This window comes from Lutjanus erythropterus, chromosome 1, assembly GCF_056507025.1.
Source record: "Lutjanus erythropterus isolate fLutEry1 chromosome 1, fLutEry1.hap2, whole genome shotgun sequence".
Taxonomy (NCBI): Eukaryota; Metazoa; Chordata; class Actinopteri; order Lutjaniformes; family Lutjanidae; genus Lutjanus; species Lutjanus erythropterus.
The window spans coordinates 46,773,700-46,790,454 of NC_139317.1; the positions used below are offsets into that span (position 1 = coordinate 46,773,700).

A 16,755-nucleotide genomic window follows, 5' to 3' on the forward strand; every position below is an offset into this window, starting at 1 on the left:
TAAAGTGGTGCACATCTGAACGAAGCACAAAAAGCCGTTCACCAATGGCGGGATTGTCAAAGAGACCATGATCACAGTGGCTGAAACGTTATCCAAGGACCATAAAAGTAAGACAGAAATTTTGGCTGCTATTGCTGATGTACAGCTTGGCGCTAATACTGTGGCAAGGAGAGTGTCTGCGCTGTCTGTGGACGTGGCAAAACAGCTGGAGTTGGACATGAACAGGTGCAAATGGTTTTCAATTCAGCGTGATGAGTCTGTGGACTCCAGTGATAGAGCCCAGCTAACTGTTTTCATTCACATGGTGTTTGATGACTTTTCCACCAAATAAGAGTTCTTGACCTTATTTCCAGGTGTGATACGGTGACATGGGCAGATATAACAAAATGATGAGTGAATAGTTAACAATACCTGTATTTGTAATTGCATTGTTTTGTTTTGTTTTGACAGCATTCTTATTTCGATTTAATAGTGTGAGACAGACAAAAAGGTACATACAGAAAGACAAAATGCACATGCAGATGATTTAAATATTGTTTGTGATGTTTTGATACAAAATGTGAGCTGTGGACACTGACATTTTGTAAATGTTCAGTTAAAACAAGCTTATTGAGTTTGTTTGGGTTGAAATACAATATAAGAATAAATGTACAAAACATGAGTAGCTCTCGTCCATTTTCATTTTGTAAAAGTAGCTCTCAGGGGGAAAAAGGTTGGAGACCCCTGATCTAAAATAAAAACCATAATAACTAGAGCAGTGATGCCCAAAGTGTGGTCCGCAGCCTTTTGGTGGGCCATGACGGTACTGCAGGTGGGCCGTGACAGGTCATCAAAAGGAAATAAACAAAAGTGTTTGATTTTTGATTTTGTAATTAAATTTAAAATTATTACATTTTTAAGTTTTAAATAATTTTTAAAATGTAATCTCTGGGTTCCACCAACTGGTCTTTACACAGCCTGCGGTCAGTTTCACAAAAATATTTTAGACTAGTCTGTGGTGTTAGATATCTTAATTTTGCATTTTTTGTAGCTGGTCATTTCTAATTTGCAGAAATGTTATGGAGGGTCAGAGATAAAGAAAAGCCAACTTCATCTTGTACTGAGGATAGAAATCTTCAAAGCAGTCCAATGTAACAACAATTTATAAAGCAGCTGACTTGGAGACAAAGAATGGAGGACATAAATGGTTGTTCAGTTCAAATACAAGGACAGATATTAGGAAGCATACAGTTTCAACTGATTTCATAATTTAACAAGTAACAGCAATATCCCCAGACTCCCCTAAAAAATTGTGCAATTTTGAGAGTTTCTGAGTGAGTAAACTTTGTCTAAATAAATTTACTGTGACAAATTCTTAATTTTTTGGGCCCTCTTGTAAATTCGGCAAATGATATTTAATTCTCATGTCTAATTTTATGTCTGACTGAATATTATTAATTTCCCACCTGTATTGCTTTAATTTTTCACACAGTTCTTTTGAATAACTCGTCTATTTGGACGTTCATGGCACAGAATAGAAGGTGTCTGTGGCTGGAGGCTGTATATCTGTATTAATCAGGCTAGATTTTGACTTTGTGCCTGCTCTTGACAGGGCATAAGATTTAGCAAGAAGAAGGTTTACGCCTAGATGGCACAACCATCGTAACTACTGGGTTAGACTTAGAATACAAAGTTAAGACCAACTTAGCTTAAAATCAGACATAAGTCTTGTGGGTGTACCTGGCTCCAGAAGTAATAAAATACAGCCGTGGGATTTAGTTATGTCTTCGTGTATCTGACCTAGTCTAACATGCGTCACACCATATCTGTTGACCTGTCACATTAACACTGGGATGTATCATATATCTTGTCACTAGCGGGGAGTCATAGTTGACGGAACATTTCATCATTAGCAGGGGCTTGGCAGGATGGAGCAGTGGTGTTCAGGTGGAAAAAGGAAAGCTGATGACGTAGAATCAAGTGAATCAGCAGAAAATCAAAATGAATCTGTCAAGAGAAAAGGGACCACAGGAAATACTCAAATGAGTATCTGAGTAGCTTTACAAGTGTGGGGCCAGCCTGTTTGTGTGCTATGTTGAGATGCTGATACTGCCTAAGCTGAGCTGCCACCTAGAAAACAAGTTGAGAAAGTATCTGAGCCAAAGGAAAGCGATTGTCACCAGGAATGAAAATGTCAATGCAGTGGAGGTGTCATATTGAGTTGCAAAAACCCCAAAGCTGCACAATATTGAGGAGGATTAATTTTACCTGCTGCCAAAAAGATGGTTGGAGTGGTGATTGGTGAGAAAGTGGCTAAACAACTGATTTCTTTGTCTGATGACACAGTGAGGCACCGTATTGACAATATGACTGAAGATGTGTTAAAGCAGCTGGTGAGCAGAATATGAGCGAGCCGTTTTTATGCTCTCCCGCTTTATGAGTGGACAGACATCATGCTTGTCAAATTTGCTTGCTTTTGTCAGATATAAAAATAATGGAGAAATACATGAAGACTTTCTGTTTTGCAAACCTTTTACCCTCACAAACTGCAGCTGAAACCATTTTGAGACTCTGAATGTGTTCATGTTTTCCAGTGAAATAGACCAGACAAAGTTTGTAGGGCTCAGTACCAACGGAGGTCGGGCAACCATGGGAAAACTCATGGGAGTTGTGAAATGGGTCAAAGATGTGGCTCCGCTGGTCACAGAGAGGCACTGACCGCAAAAATGATGCCTGTGGATTTAAATATGGTTTTGATTAAGCATTGCGAGGCAGCTGGACTCTGAGAATCCATCTTGCCAGGCTTCAAGTTATCTGTTTGTGTCCGCACCAAAAGTGGTGCATACAATCAGCATCCAAGGAGGGACTACTAGCAGTTACAGGCGTGGTTTTAGGTGTGACAACAGCGAGTAGTGTTGATCTGATTGGTTGAAGTTAGCCTGTGTAAGAGGTGACAGACAGATGGTTCATCCAATCACCTTCCAAGTGTCTGGCAGGTCCAAATATTTGCCCTTTTTCAAATAGTTTCTCAGGACAACTTCCCAGATGGTTCTGTGTAACAAACCATCTGGCATGTCAGGTTAGATGATGCAGAACGGTGAAATTTATTAAAAGTGCTCACACAACTCAACTCAAATATTTTGTGAACTCACAGTTTGAACTGTCAGACTGATTCTCTGACTCTGAGTGGCTGTGACATTTTCGACTCTTTAAATGGCCTCAATCTTTTGATCCAATCTCCATTTACCTACTTTTGTACTTACACTTCCTGTTTTGAGTGCGTAAGAGTGTTCACATTAACATTCATGGCAAAACAAAGTGTACTGTGAGTTGTTGTACTCAAAATGGCCAAAAGGTTGAGTGTGGAATGCTGGACACCTCTTGCCCTTAATAGTGGTCATCTTGTCTACATGGTGGAACAGGCGGGACTACCAAACTTGTGAATGTGGTCAGATGGCCGACAGTTGTTGACAGAGATTACGGTGTATTTTTTAATCTCAAGAAACAGAGGGCAAACAAATGCACATAAAAATAAAAGGATGTTCATGTTGAATGTAGTGAATCTGAAGACAAATGAATACAGAAGCTGGTAGATGTTTTGGCAGGTGACAGTAAACCTCCGGCCCAGCTTTAGTTTGCCTTTGAAGGAGAAGAAACTGCAATCTGCACTTCCAGTACGGACACAACGGCAATCTTCAATTTAAGACAACACTACCCTGTTGAAATTCATGTATTACGCAAGTGAGCCCATAGTGTGCAACATGTCCTATGTGACAGTGCACTAACAATACACTAACATAGCACATTTCATGTCCACAGTAAGATACAATAAGGAAGCTGGAGCTGTGGGACAGAGGAGTGGTTCAGAACAATTACCAGTCCTTTGACAACCTATGTGAGTTCCTGAACAAAGAGGAGAGGCAGTTCCCGACCTCCCTGTTATCAGAGAGCACCTACAGACCCTGAGGAGGCAGCTCTAGGAACACTTCCATGCACTCAGCGAGCAGCACAGCTGGATCCAGAATCCATTAGCCAACTGTAACGAGGACGCCAATGCAGGTCTCAGTGTCAGGCAGCAGGACAGCCTTGTGGAGTTATCTTGTGATACGGCTTTGAAATTGATCTTCACACAGAAGCACCTGGCACATTTCTGGATGCTTGTGAACTGATCTAACAAGGCACTGATGTTTCTGATGCCATTTTGCCACCACCTATCTGTGTGAAACTGCATTTTCAGCACTTGTGGCTTTAAAGATAAAGCAGAGGAATAAACTGGATGTTGGGCCTGATCTGTACCTGAAGCCAGAAATCAAGACTCTGACAGCTGCTATGCAGCAACAGTTGCAGGTGACACAATGTAACATTACCTGACATGTGATTCATATTCAGAGAACTTTTTGGTCTCACAGAAACTGGAGTAAATCCAGTGTTAATAACAGTTATGGACATGTGAGAGTGAGTGTTTTTTTCATGCAAATAAACACCTTAATTATTATTGTTTTTATTATTATTGTTACTATTGTTTTTTTTAGCCTAAAATGTGTTTTTTCATGTTGATACTGGGTTCAATATTGTGAATTTTGATGTGTAATTGCTTTATTTTTCAGGGTCAAATGGTCAAGATGCAAGCTTAACAATTCAGTTTTTGCACTAAATGTCCTACATTTGTTACTTTGCAAATTGTTATGTTAATGTGGATGGATTATTACGGACAATTTATGGACTTGTGAGAGTGAGTGCTTTGTTCTGCGCTGCTAAATGCCTCAAATATTACACTGAGCCCCGCTGTGATGGGTTGTAATATGTGAATCTCTGTGTTCACAGATATAGAAATGGAAGCTTGATTCATCGTTCATATATTTTCTGCCTGTTTTTCTTCATTTTGATGTTGGGTTCAATATTGTAAAATCCTTTGTATAAGCACTTCATGATCCAGTGTCAAACAGTCAGGACATAAGCTTAACACTTCACTATTTGCATTTGTTTTGTGCCACTTAACGCTGCATATATTACACTGAGCCCCACTGTGATTGGTTGAACTAACACCATGCATGTGTTGAAAATATGCAAGTTCAAAAATTGTTTCAAGTATGTGGATGGATTATTAATTTGCACTGCATTTTGTGTGCCCATGTTCACATGCAATTATTCTGTTTATGAAATAAATAATATGAAAATACCTGCTCTTAGTCTTGTGTGTCAATCAAAATTGTGATTAAAGGTTTAGGTGAGCTGCAGAAGATTTTCAGATTTCAAAGTGGGCTGCAGCTTTCTTAAGTTTGGGAATGGCTGAACTAGAGCATTCATTGAAGCAGGAAGCTCAGGCTTCTGTCTTTCACAACATCATGTTGTACACTTGTGATGACATCATTATGCCACGTTACATGTGGTACAAAACATGGTGGCAACTCATGGTGGCGCCAGAGTATTGCCCCAAAATGACCAGAGGAGTTTGTTGTTTGAACGATATTGATGAACAGAGAGGCGGGTCAGTAGTTCAGGTCAGAGAGAGGATGAGAGAAACAGGACTGAGTCAGTAGATTTGAACTTTGGTTGTACATATTTTAGGGAGATACTCCAACTTTGTTTTGTGCTCTTTTATAGATTGTAATTATTGTAATTAATGGGAAGGCCCTGTGTGTTGTAAAGCAGAATGATTTATGAAATTCTCTCAATAAAAAACATTAATTGCAAAAAAATTAAAAATGTTAACAGCAATCCAAAACTAGCCAACCAGTTGGAGAAACAAAATGGAGTTTAAAAACATAAAATCTTACTCCACATACATCATGAACCCTTGAAGCACCACTCACTGAGATCAGTTGAGAAATAAATGTTATAATGCTTTTTATCCAGCAAAAGTGCTGGATCCCCTGTTAATGTGACCACAGGTCAGTCTTGACCTACTGAAAATGGGGTGATGTTGACAAAACACAACAAAAAGCTGAAGCAGTCAATGTGACATCTAGATCGTGTGACCGTCTTAACCACTGGGCTGGACTTAGAATGGCAAGTTAAACGGATAATTCTCCCATAAATGAAAATTCAGTCATTATCTACTCACCTCCATGCCAACTGGAGGACGGATTTAGTTTTTTGTTCCACGAAACACTGCTGGAGTTTCACAGGAAAACAGTGCTGCAGAATCTCCCAAACAATGGAAGTGAATGATGACCAGTTTTTAAATGGAAAAAATAACTGAAAAAAATGGCTCCATACTGCTTGTCTGGCATAATCCACATCTCCTAAAGTCCCAACATGCTGTTCGCACACCATCACAACACACATACACGCCCAGTTCAGACAGTGTACATGTGTACGTCAACGTGGCTCCAAGCTAAAGATCTACAGTGAAGATTCAGGCTAAAAACTAACTTTTTTTTTAGTCAACTTGGTATGTTGGGACTTCAGGAGACTTGGATTACACCAGATGAACAGTATGGAGGCGTTTTATGTTTTTATTCTGGTGTGTTTTTTAACATTTGAAAACTGGTCACCATTCACTTCCATTGTTTGCGAGATTCTACAACTCTGTTTTCCTGTGAAACTCTGGCAGTGTTTTGTGGACAAAAAAAAAAAAAAACCTTCAGTCAGCATGAGGATAGTAGATAATGACTGAATTTTCATTTTTGGGTGAACTATCCCTTTAAAGCAGGAACGTTTGTGTGGGTTGTTGTTCAGAGTCTGTTGCTCTTCGATTGGCTAAGTGGAAAAAAAGTTCTCCAATCTACATAGGTAGTAATTTGTCAAATTAATACTAACCTAGAGGATAAAAATATAAAATTCTTCCTTTAGGATTCAGATTTTTTTCCCTTAAGGAGAACACAGGACAAGAGATTTGTAGAGCATGTATGTTGTATCAGAAAAAACATGCAATGCAACCTGCATTTCTGTTGGACAGTTCTGCAGTGGTGTTACAGAGTCATGATTCAGAGTGGTGTATCTTTAACCTCACGAACGAACTGGCCTACAGAGAGCACATTAATTAGACCACAGTCAAGTTTTATGTCATTAATTACTTACAGGATGATGTAATGTTTATTGACAACAGCTGATATAATCTGCTGCCAGCAACATTTGTCATTTTAATTGATGAAAGTAACAGAGTGCTGGCGAAAAAAGTTGTCTGCCTGAATGATTTGTACACAAGGAGACTTTAAAAAATGATGAAAGTTTAAGTATGATAACGTATCAGATCTTAAGAATCTGTATTTTGTTCACACAAACCTATTGATAGAATTTGAAAAGCTGCTGCAGAGAGAAATATCCAACAAAAAGTAGCTGTGCAACAGACCAGTAAAACTGACCATAACAGTTTAGATGAAATTCAGATAGCTATATATTGTTGACTGACCAGTGAAAAACCAGCAGTCGATCTTTTGTGGGTATTCTTTTCTTTTTCTGTGCTAAAAATCAGTGAGCTCAGTGCAGTTTACTGACATCAAACTGCGCATCATCTGAATACTCTTGCAGGGTTGTCTTGAGGAACTTAAAAACTAACAAGTCATCCAAAGTAAACAACAAAATAAGTTGTTTATAAGTTCACTTCAGACCTGCACAAAAAAGCATTTTCTGATCAGATGCCCCAATGGAACATTATCAGTCTGTGCCTTCAAAGCAGCTTAGAATCTCTGTTAAAAATTAACTTAATAATATGATGAAAGTTTGGTTAGATGTAGGCACCAATTTGAACACATTAGGTTTATGGAAACGTTGTTTTGGTTAAAGGGACAGTCCAATCCAAAATCAAAAATACATATTTTTCCCCCAGCATGCAGTGCTATTTATCCATCATATTTATTGATCTTTTTGTTGAGTTGCAGAGTTTTGGAGATATCAGCCATAGAGATGTCTGCCTTCTCTCCAGTATAATGGGACTAGATAGTATTCCACTTGTGATGCCAAAAGCACCAAAGAAATACATTTGAAAAATTCAAAATCAGTGTCTCTTTCCAAAAAATCATGACCTACTCAAAATAATCCACAGACCTCGCTGTCAGCAGTTCCATGTAGAACTACTTTCTTTCTGTTGGAAAGAAAGAAATACTGGTAGATTCTAAAGTTGTTCCAGCAGATTCTTAAGTAGTTCTGGTAGAAGATGAAGTATATCATAACCATCATAGTCCAGACTGAAAGATTTTTCTATAGAGCGCTCTTCAGAATGATGATCACATAAAACACACTAAAAATAACACACATTTATCACAAAGTAAAAGCAGTTAAAAGTCTAAATAAATAGTCTTCCCAGCTGAAAACACTGCCCCTCCAAAATGCTCTCATGCACTCCCAGCTGGGAGATCTCAGCCAGGACAAACACTGTGGACACACGGCCTGATGATATCACTGCTCCATCATAGAGGCAGAGCTGACTATAATTACATTTGTGTTTTCAGTTAAATTAATGTGTTACTAAGATGTATTCTAGGCATTTCGGTCTCATTCTTTTAGCTGCATACAGCGCTGTCAAACTGATTTGGGAGAGAAAACTATCATTTTATACATTTACTGATGTGTCATCTGATGTGCTGGCAGATGATCAAACATATGAAATGATATATTTTTGAGTGTGACCTTCTCTTCTTTATATGGATACATGCATACTGCAGCAGTCAAATATAGCACATTATAAATATGGGAGCGAATAAAGAATAAATATAAAAAATAATTCATAGAGGTCAGCTGGCTTATAAATCAGTATGTAATAGCACAATGAAATACCACTTTCCCCTCGTCCCTCTCTTGATCCGGGCACAGACGCTCCACAGGCTTTTGCCAAGCTCTGGTTAATGCATTTTCCAGGAGCACTGATTATTCAGAAGGAGGTACTTTTATCCAGGTTGATCTCTTATCTAGAATATAACCTGCTCAGGAGAAGGTTAGCCATACCACGTAAGTTACCATGGTGACGTTCTCCAGTAAGAAATGAACCACCGTCGTAGGACCAAAAACCCAGGGTTAATCCTGAAAGTTACCTTGCTAACCACAAATCGTGCTTCATAAGAACAGGCCCCTGTTGTCAGGTATACTATCGTCCTAATTCCCACGTTCACCACAGGGCTTCAATCACATGTTTTTGCTGCTTAAACTACTGGTTCTGTCATTTTTTCTTGGGGGAGGGCAGTCTCCCATATCATATCACCCCCTCAGGATGTGAATGTAAAATCTAAACCTGAAAACTAAATACTTTCAGATATAGTCTTATAGAAATAGAAATAGAAAATACTTTATTGTCCACCATTTGTGTGAACATGGCAGAAATTTGTCTTTGTTTACATGTGCAGAAAAATCAGGTACATTCAAAAAAAAGCATTCTGATGGCAGTGACTGAAAGTAGTGATTTAGAGGATCTATGGCTGTGGTCATCTAAGATTTTGATACTTAGGCGTTGGACTGCTCAGCTATGGTGATGGGACAGTTGGGTTTGTTTGCAGCCTGTAATTGTTCTGTCCAGTTTAACTACTTTGGACAGCTTCGTCCTGCTTTTGACACTTAGGTGCTCAAACCAGGACACAGCATTAAAAGTGAGTATACTTTCAATTAGGAATTGGTTGACTCTTTAAAGTGCATTGGCTGACATCAAATTGAACACAAGAAGCACAGTATCATTGCCACATGTTAACGGACCGTTAACGGACACCGGCAGTCTTTCCTACAGGATAACATGTATAAGTCTAAAATTAAAGCTACTGCAAGGAGTTTTTATCTGGTTATAAATCAGTGTCAATTTAATACTGATACCTCTTTATGACCTATATAAGCAAACAAGACCATCCGCAAGAAGGATTGGTTGTTTCACTAGTTGTTTGTCTTGTCTGCCACCGGGTCAGATTCTCCTTAAATCAGACCAAACGAGTCTTTGTTTACATTTTCCCAAACAAAGTTACAGCAAGTAGTACTTTAGCCAGTCATAAGGAAACAGGAAGAGATTTTCCATCTAGATTATTTTATTTTGATGTTATTTTGTGGTAATTACAGTGGAAACTTTTGTCTAAAGGGGGCTCCAAAATCAATAAAATATTAAAATTCCTTGTAGTAGCTTTAAAATAGCAACTGGGGCATTAATACTGCATTTTAGTGGTCATTAACTACTCCCAAAAAGTAGTTGACTATTCATGGCCAAAATATATATATTTTTTCTCGAAAACAACAAGTAAAGGTTTAACTTACATATGCGAGACCAACCTGGTTGTAGGTGGAACAGCAGAGTCCTTGATTGGCTCTGAGAGGCTGTTTACAAATGAGTAGCGATCTGATTGGACTCCCAGCAGGCTTGTCTGAGGTAACGATATTAGAATGAGCCAGGCCTGTGCAGAATTGATTGGAGATGATTGCCACTCAGTGCAAGCCAGTTAGATCTGTGTCTGATTTGATCCCTACTGGGCGATGATAACCTCACATGATGGAGGCGGACGCAGCTTTAAGAGCCAGGCACTGCAGCTACGTGCCTGGCTGTTGCCTGTTTAATGAGCTGACTGCTGACGTTTACATTTTCTTGTAGAATACATTAAAATCAAAGACAGTTTGTTCCAGGGAGGATAAAACTGCACTGTGTTCTAAGTCTTTGAAGTAACCGTACAAAAAACATTCAGGATTACAAGAACAAAAATACTAATTTGTAGGCTAAATGAAGAAGTGCATGTGACAGATATTCAGATAAGTGACAGATAAGTTTCAGTGACTGGACAAAATTGTAAAGTCATGAAGAATTCACAGGGGTTGGCTTACGATCACAACACTACAGCCTGCTGGAGGGACTGTTTAAAGCCATCTGTTATCTGTTAACAAGTATCTTGTGTGGTTGATAATAACCTTGGTTATTATAGGACTTAATGTAGGCAGAGCAGAGGATCATGGGACAGTGAGGGGATCTCATGCGTCAACTTCATCCCTGATTAAGAATGCATGCTTTATTTCTTCAGCTATAATTCTCCAAACCTGGTCCGCAAACTACAGGTAGACTGCAAATGATCTAACAGGATGTCAATATTTCTGTCACTTCCTGTATATTCACTGAAGGCTGCTTGAAACTGTCCGAAACTGACTGCAGCTTTTTTTTGTTTCATCTCTCCAGGTGATGCACAGTTCATCTAGAACGAGTGTACTGTTTGGCTGCAGGAAAAACGATGAGTAGTAAAGATCACACTCACCATGTTGCTGCAGGTTCTGTAGCGGATGTTTTTGCCATCACAGCTTCTGCAAAACAAGGAAAAAGGAAATTCTCAGAAATGTTGCAAACCAGTAGGTGAGATACTCCAGCTGTGTGAAAATACAAAATTAATTGCTAAAGTTTGATTTTTAAAAGGTTTAAAAACAATAAATGGCAATGATGAAGGACCCTTCTGACAGAGATTATTTTTATAATGGATAAGAACCATTTCTTTTTTATATAATTATTTTTATAGTTTTATTTTTGATAGAAAACAAAACTACAAAAAAACTACACAAAAAACAAAAAAAAACAAACAAACAAAAAACAGGTAACACAACACAGATCATATGTTTTCAGCAGTTAACTTTTTGTTAAGTCCCAATAGTCCCAGGGGGGAGGGACACAAGGATGACATCAGCAGGGCATCATGTATCCTCATGTCCACACCAGTCTTGGTCCATCTCGTCCTCAAAGGGAATGAAAATAACTACTACCTTCTGACGTTATCCAGCACACATATAAACCCAGGATAAACCCATTAAGCAAATAAATCACAGAAAAGTAACTGGAAAAGAATAATAACTGTGATAATACCATTAAACCACAAACTAAATATAGTTCAATCAGGAGAGACTAAGTGTAAAAGAGAAAGTTTATTGGCATGTGCATGATATATGAAACATGAACAGACTTTGGCGGTTAGACCCCATTGAGGTGAAACACTATGTATATACTATATATGTATATATAAATGGGGGTGATGAAGCTGTAGAGAAGAGAACCCCCCGGGGTCTAGACACTGGTGGTGGTGGTGATGAGGTGCAAAGCAGAGACAGATGAGGTGAAGTGGCTCTGGACTCCTGCTACCTGGACCTGAAGACTGGAGGAGAGGAAGTCAGGGAGGATCGAGGTGAACATCTTGTGGCTACCTGGATCCAATGACTGGAGGAGAGAGGGGTGGAGGAGGGTCGCACGATTGACTGATTGACAACTGATAGAGCAAAGACAGAGGCGATTTAAAGATTTGGCAGCGGCAAATTGACTGGCTATTGCGACCGTGGCAAAATCTGATTGGATAGTAAAGACGAAGGTGAACGCCCACAACAGCTGATTAGAGGGAATAGGAGGAGAGAGACGGAGTAAAGGAAAGTTGTGAATGAAGGCAGCGTAATAGAAGGTCTTCCTGATTGAACTTACGCTAAGCTACATTTAAGTTAATCACAGCAAAGAAATCAGAAAAAAAAAATATATATATAAAAAATTGCATAATATATAATAGAAAAATATGATTAATCCTGGTAGACCGCAAACTTATGTTAAGAGAAAGAAGGAAAAACGATATCGATTAAAAGAAGGGAAAAAGAAAGAAACTCACACCACCAAATAATTCCTTTCTATCTATGTAATATCTATATTCATATGTGATAAGCATTTGGACCAATACTATAAAATCTATCAATACAAAGTCTCAGAGAAAAGGTCAGTTTGTCCACTGACAAAAGTCAGTTGTCAGATCAAAATGCTTCAATAAGTAACACACAAATTAACTGAGGTTTTTCCAGCTAGATAACAATTAGATAAATACAGTTGTTTTAATGTACTTAATAATCTGATTGCTAAATCACTCTAATACAACCTGAAATTAAGCCAAGTCAAAAGTTTCAATTTTTCAACTCAATTACTTGCTTTACTAAAGGGAAAAATACTGCTCCTTAACAACATAACAGCATGGTTTCAGGAAAAGTCGTTTTTATTGAGAGTTTCATTTTAGTTTAGTTTATATAATTTATGTAATTGTTTATGTTAGTATGACTTCACATTAGCCTGACATAATGATAACTAGTTTGGTTCAGTGAGTTTACTAAAACTTCATTCAGGGGGACCATTTTATATCTGACATAATACATTTTTTGATCGCTAAATATATATTTTTCTTGCATTAGACCTCCTTCACCCAGAGCAGGGGTCTGCAGGCTTTACTCTCAAAGGAGCCAGTTTTGGCCAAAAAAAAAAAAAAAAAAAAAAGAAAGAAAGAAAAATCTGTCTGGAGCCAAATTATTTTTATATTTTTCTTGGAGACTTCCTTCCTATTCCTTCCTTCCTTCCTTTCGTCTGAATTGTGTTAGTTCTGAAATGTTAGGTCTAACATGCCTTTGAGTGTTTTTGAGCACACAAGTGTCCTTATCCAAACCACTTTAGACCTACAACAATGCTAAATTAAATTTAAATGTAAGAAATAGCAGTTATTTTTTGTCAAAGCCACATGGAGCCATGGAGAGAGGCAAAAAAGCCTCAAGTGGCTCCGGAGCCACAGGTTGCAGACCCCTGACCCCTGACCCCTGACCCTTTGGCTAAACCGTACGTCAGATGTGATGGACTGCCATCTTTAAAGCAGAAAACTGAATGAGACTAATTTAAAACATTAAGTTACTTCAGCTATCACTGAAATACACTTTTTACAGTGTACATGACCATTTATAACATCAGCAACTTATCTGCACTATTCTTCTGTTTCAGAGTGCACATTATACTTACTAATATTTATACATATTACATTACTTTCTAGCATAATATATCTTCATGTCCTCTTTTTTCATACAAACTATTAATCCTTCACATCTCTAAAGTGCAATTACCTTGTTCAATATATTGTATATTTACATATTCCACTGTTTAATCATCTTCTGTGCAATATATATTTTGCTGGTTGTATTCTGTGTGTCTGTTTGTCTGTGCAATATGCCTTTACATGGCAACGCTAATGCTGCACACCATGTGTGTATTACAAGATGTGTGCAATTAACCTGGACAGCTATTCATATATATCCATATTACTGTCCATCTATCCAAACATCTCCATACAGCTGTTTAAGTGAAAGGTATATGTAGTCTTAAGTGTGTAGTTTTGACAAATTTAGTACTTTATTTTTCATATTTTTAAATTATTTTATATATACATAAATGCCCACACACACACATTTTATAAATTTGTAGCATAATCATTGCACACTTAGAGATTTTGTTAAAGCACTGACAACAAGACAATAATTCTGAATTTCCTGCAAATTATTATCTCAACCTGTTCACCAGTTCAAAACTTTATTTGAATCCACAGAGCTCACAGTGAACAGAATCCACTAGAATCCATCCAGAATCCAGAGTCTTACTGGTCACAGTGAGGTGTGTGGTGTTACAGTATACGGTTTCAGGAAAAACTCATTACTGTTATTTTTTGGGGGTTTTTTATGTTTTAAGTGTCACAAACAAAATTCCTTTATTTTTTTGGGTGGTGGAAGAGTTCCCAGCAGTGGAGATCCCAGAGTGGAGTGGAAAACACTTGTTCACTTTTAAACCTCCAAAAACTGAGCGTGAAATTGCTGTCTGAAAACTATGTGTGAGTTCATGTTGCAATTTCACAAGTTTTGCAAGGCTGTACATTATTAACGACCCAGTGTCACTGTTTATCGTGCTTCTCTCAATCTTTCAGGCCTGTTTTTAATATTTTTTCCTTCTCTTTCACCTTGAACTTTGCCGAGCTTCTCTCAGTTTGCTCTGGAGAGGACCTGCAGGTAAATTCCTCAAATGCAAAGTACAGTTACACACACTCCACCTGCAGCACACATCAGCACTGCATCGAGCTCCAGCTGGCAGAGCCCAAAATGTCAAGCAAAATTGAACCCACACACACACACACACACAGACACACACACACACACACACACACACACAGAGCTTCAGAATGAACCTGAGCCCTGTGTGAAATGTGCCATAGCAGAACGTTCCTTTCCCCATGACAGCATGGACACGCTGTTAAATCCGTTCCACCTTGTTAGTAACAATAACAACACCCAATCTCTCGGTGTGTGTTAACTGCCATAAAGTGCACATTTCTCCTGCCGGCTTACAATAACATTAGACTAAACTGGTAGCAGCTCATTTATCCCAGTGTAAAGCAGACCTGCTCTAATCTACCATTTATTTCAGATAGAGAGCTGAGAAGCACACTGCGACCATTCAGCCGGATCCAAGCTAAACCAGACGCAGACAACAGCAAGACTCGGCTCCATGTTAATGAGCCAATTAATAGATTTCTCCAATTGAAATGCATGAACCACTCAGCCATGGTTGGACAAACTGTTTGTGTGTGTGGGTGTGTGTGTGTGTCTACTGTAGGTGGGTGGACTGTGTTTTCAGGGTCTGGGAATGTCTACAGCTCCGGCCATTAGTCTTCTACAAAACTCACAACACTGACGTGACCACAGAGCAGATCTGCTGATGGCTTTTTCAGGACAGGACACACGGTGCGATGCAGCGGACTGCAGGAACAATGCTAGAGAAACACTGGAAAAAATTGTTTATCTCTATAGACAATAGCTAAAATACAGCAACGTTCAACCTGTTCTTTCCCAAATCAAATGAGCATAATAATTCAGTTTCTGCAGGTTAAATTTAAGACTTTTTAAGACCTTTTCAAAGGGATAGGTCACCAAAAATGAAAGGTTTAGTTTTTTAGTCCACAAAACACTGCAGGATTTTCACAGGAAAACAGCATTGCAGAATCTCCCAGAATACAAGTGTGTAGTCAACAGTCAACATAAAATCTCCAGCCTCCATATTGCTCATCTGGTATAATCCAAGTCTCTTAAAGTCCTGACATGCCGTTTGCATATTGTCACACTACACACACAGTTCAGACAGTGTACATGTGCACGTGAATGTGAATGTGGCTTCAAACTGAGGATCTACAGTGAAGATTCAGGCTAAAGACATGGTGCAAATAACACCGTTTAAGTCAATTTGGCATGTTGGGGCTTTAGGAGACTTGGATTACACCAGATGAGCAGTATGGAGGCATTTTATGTTTTCATTCTGTAGTGTTTTCTGTTCACTTCACCTTTCACTTCCATTGTTTAAGAGATTCTGAAATGATGTTGTCCCGCTACAGCGACCTTCAATTAGCATGAGGCTGAATAGGTAATGACTGCTGCTGTTTGGCAGCAGCAGCAGCAGCATGAACTTTGGCTCCAAGCCACTCAAAATTGTTTTACTAGATTTCTGGATTTTTAAAATGATTTTAAACTACAATATAAACATTTTTTAATCATATTTTTACGTCATATATGAAGATGTGTTGCTGAGGTGCGGATGAAAAACGCTTTAAGATATTTTTGATGGATTAACTGCTGTCACTGACTGTGCACTGTCTACTCAAAGAAAGCCACTCTACGTCAAGTTACTGTGGACACTGAAGAATTAAAATGCCTAAGAAAGGTGAGGAAGATTTTGTCACTCTTTCTATGGTTCATGAGCTGCTGGAACAGCAAAAGGCTTTTTACAAGGAATTACTTGAGCAACAAGAGAAGAGCTGCAAATCAAGCCTTCAAGTGATTGCTGACTCTGTGTTTGCCCGCATGGACAATCTTGTTAAAGATGTATTGAACATGTCTAAAGACATTCAAGATCTTAAAGCTAGCCTCCAATTTTCACAAGCAGACTTGGATGACCTGCAAGCCACCAAAGCATCCAGCACTGAAAAAATCCAAGTTATCTCTGACAGCCTTGCTGATTACCAAACTTCCATAAATAATCTTTTTGAAAAAATGGATTATTTGGAAAATCAGTCAAGA

At 38.5% G+C, this 16,755-nt stretch overlaps 1 protein-coding gene across 1 annotated transcript in view; it reads right to left on the minus strand.

The window, feature by feature from the left end:
• adamtsl3 (ADAMTS-like 3) overlaps positions 1–16,755 on the minus strand; it is a 371,260-nt gene that overhangs the window by 161,727 nt on the left and 192,778 nt on the right. Inside the window, exon 4 of the mRNA XM_084722400.1 lies at positions 11,127–11,172. Coding sequence (XP_084578526.1) covers positions 11,127–11,172 — 46 coding nt within the window. The remainder of the gene's footprint in view (positions 1–11,126; positions 11,173–16,755) is intronic.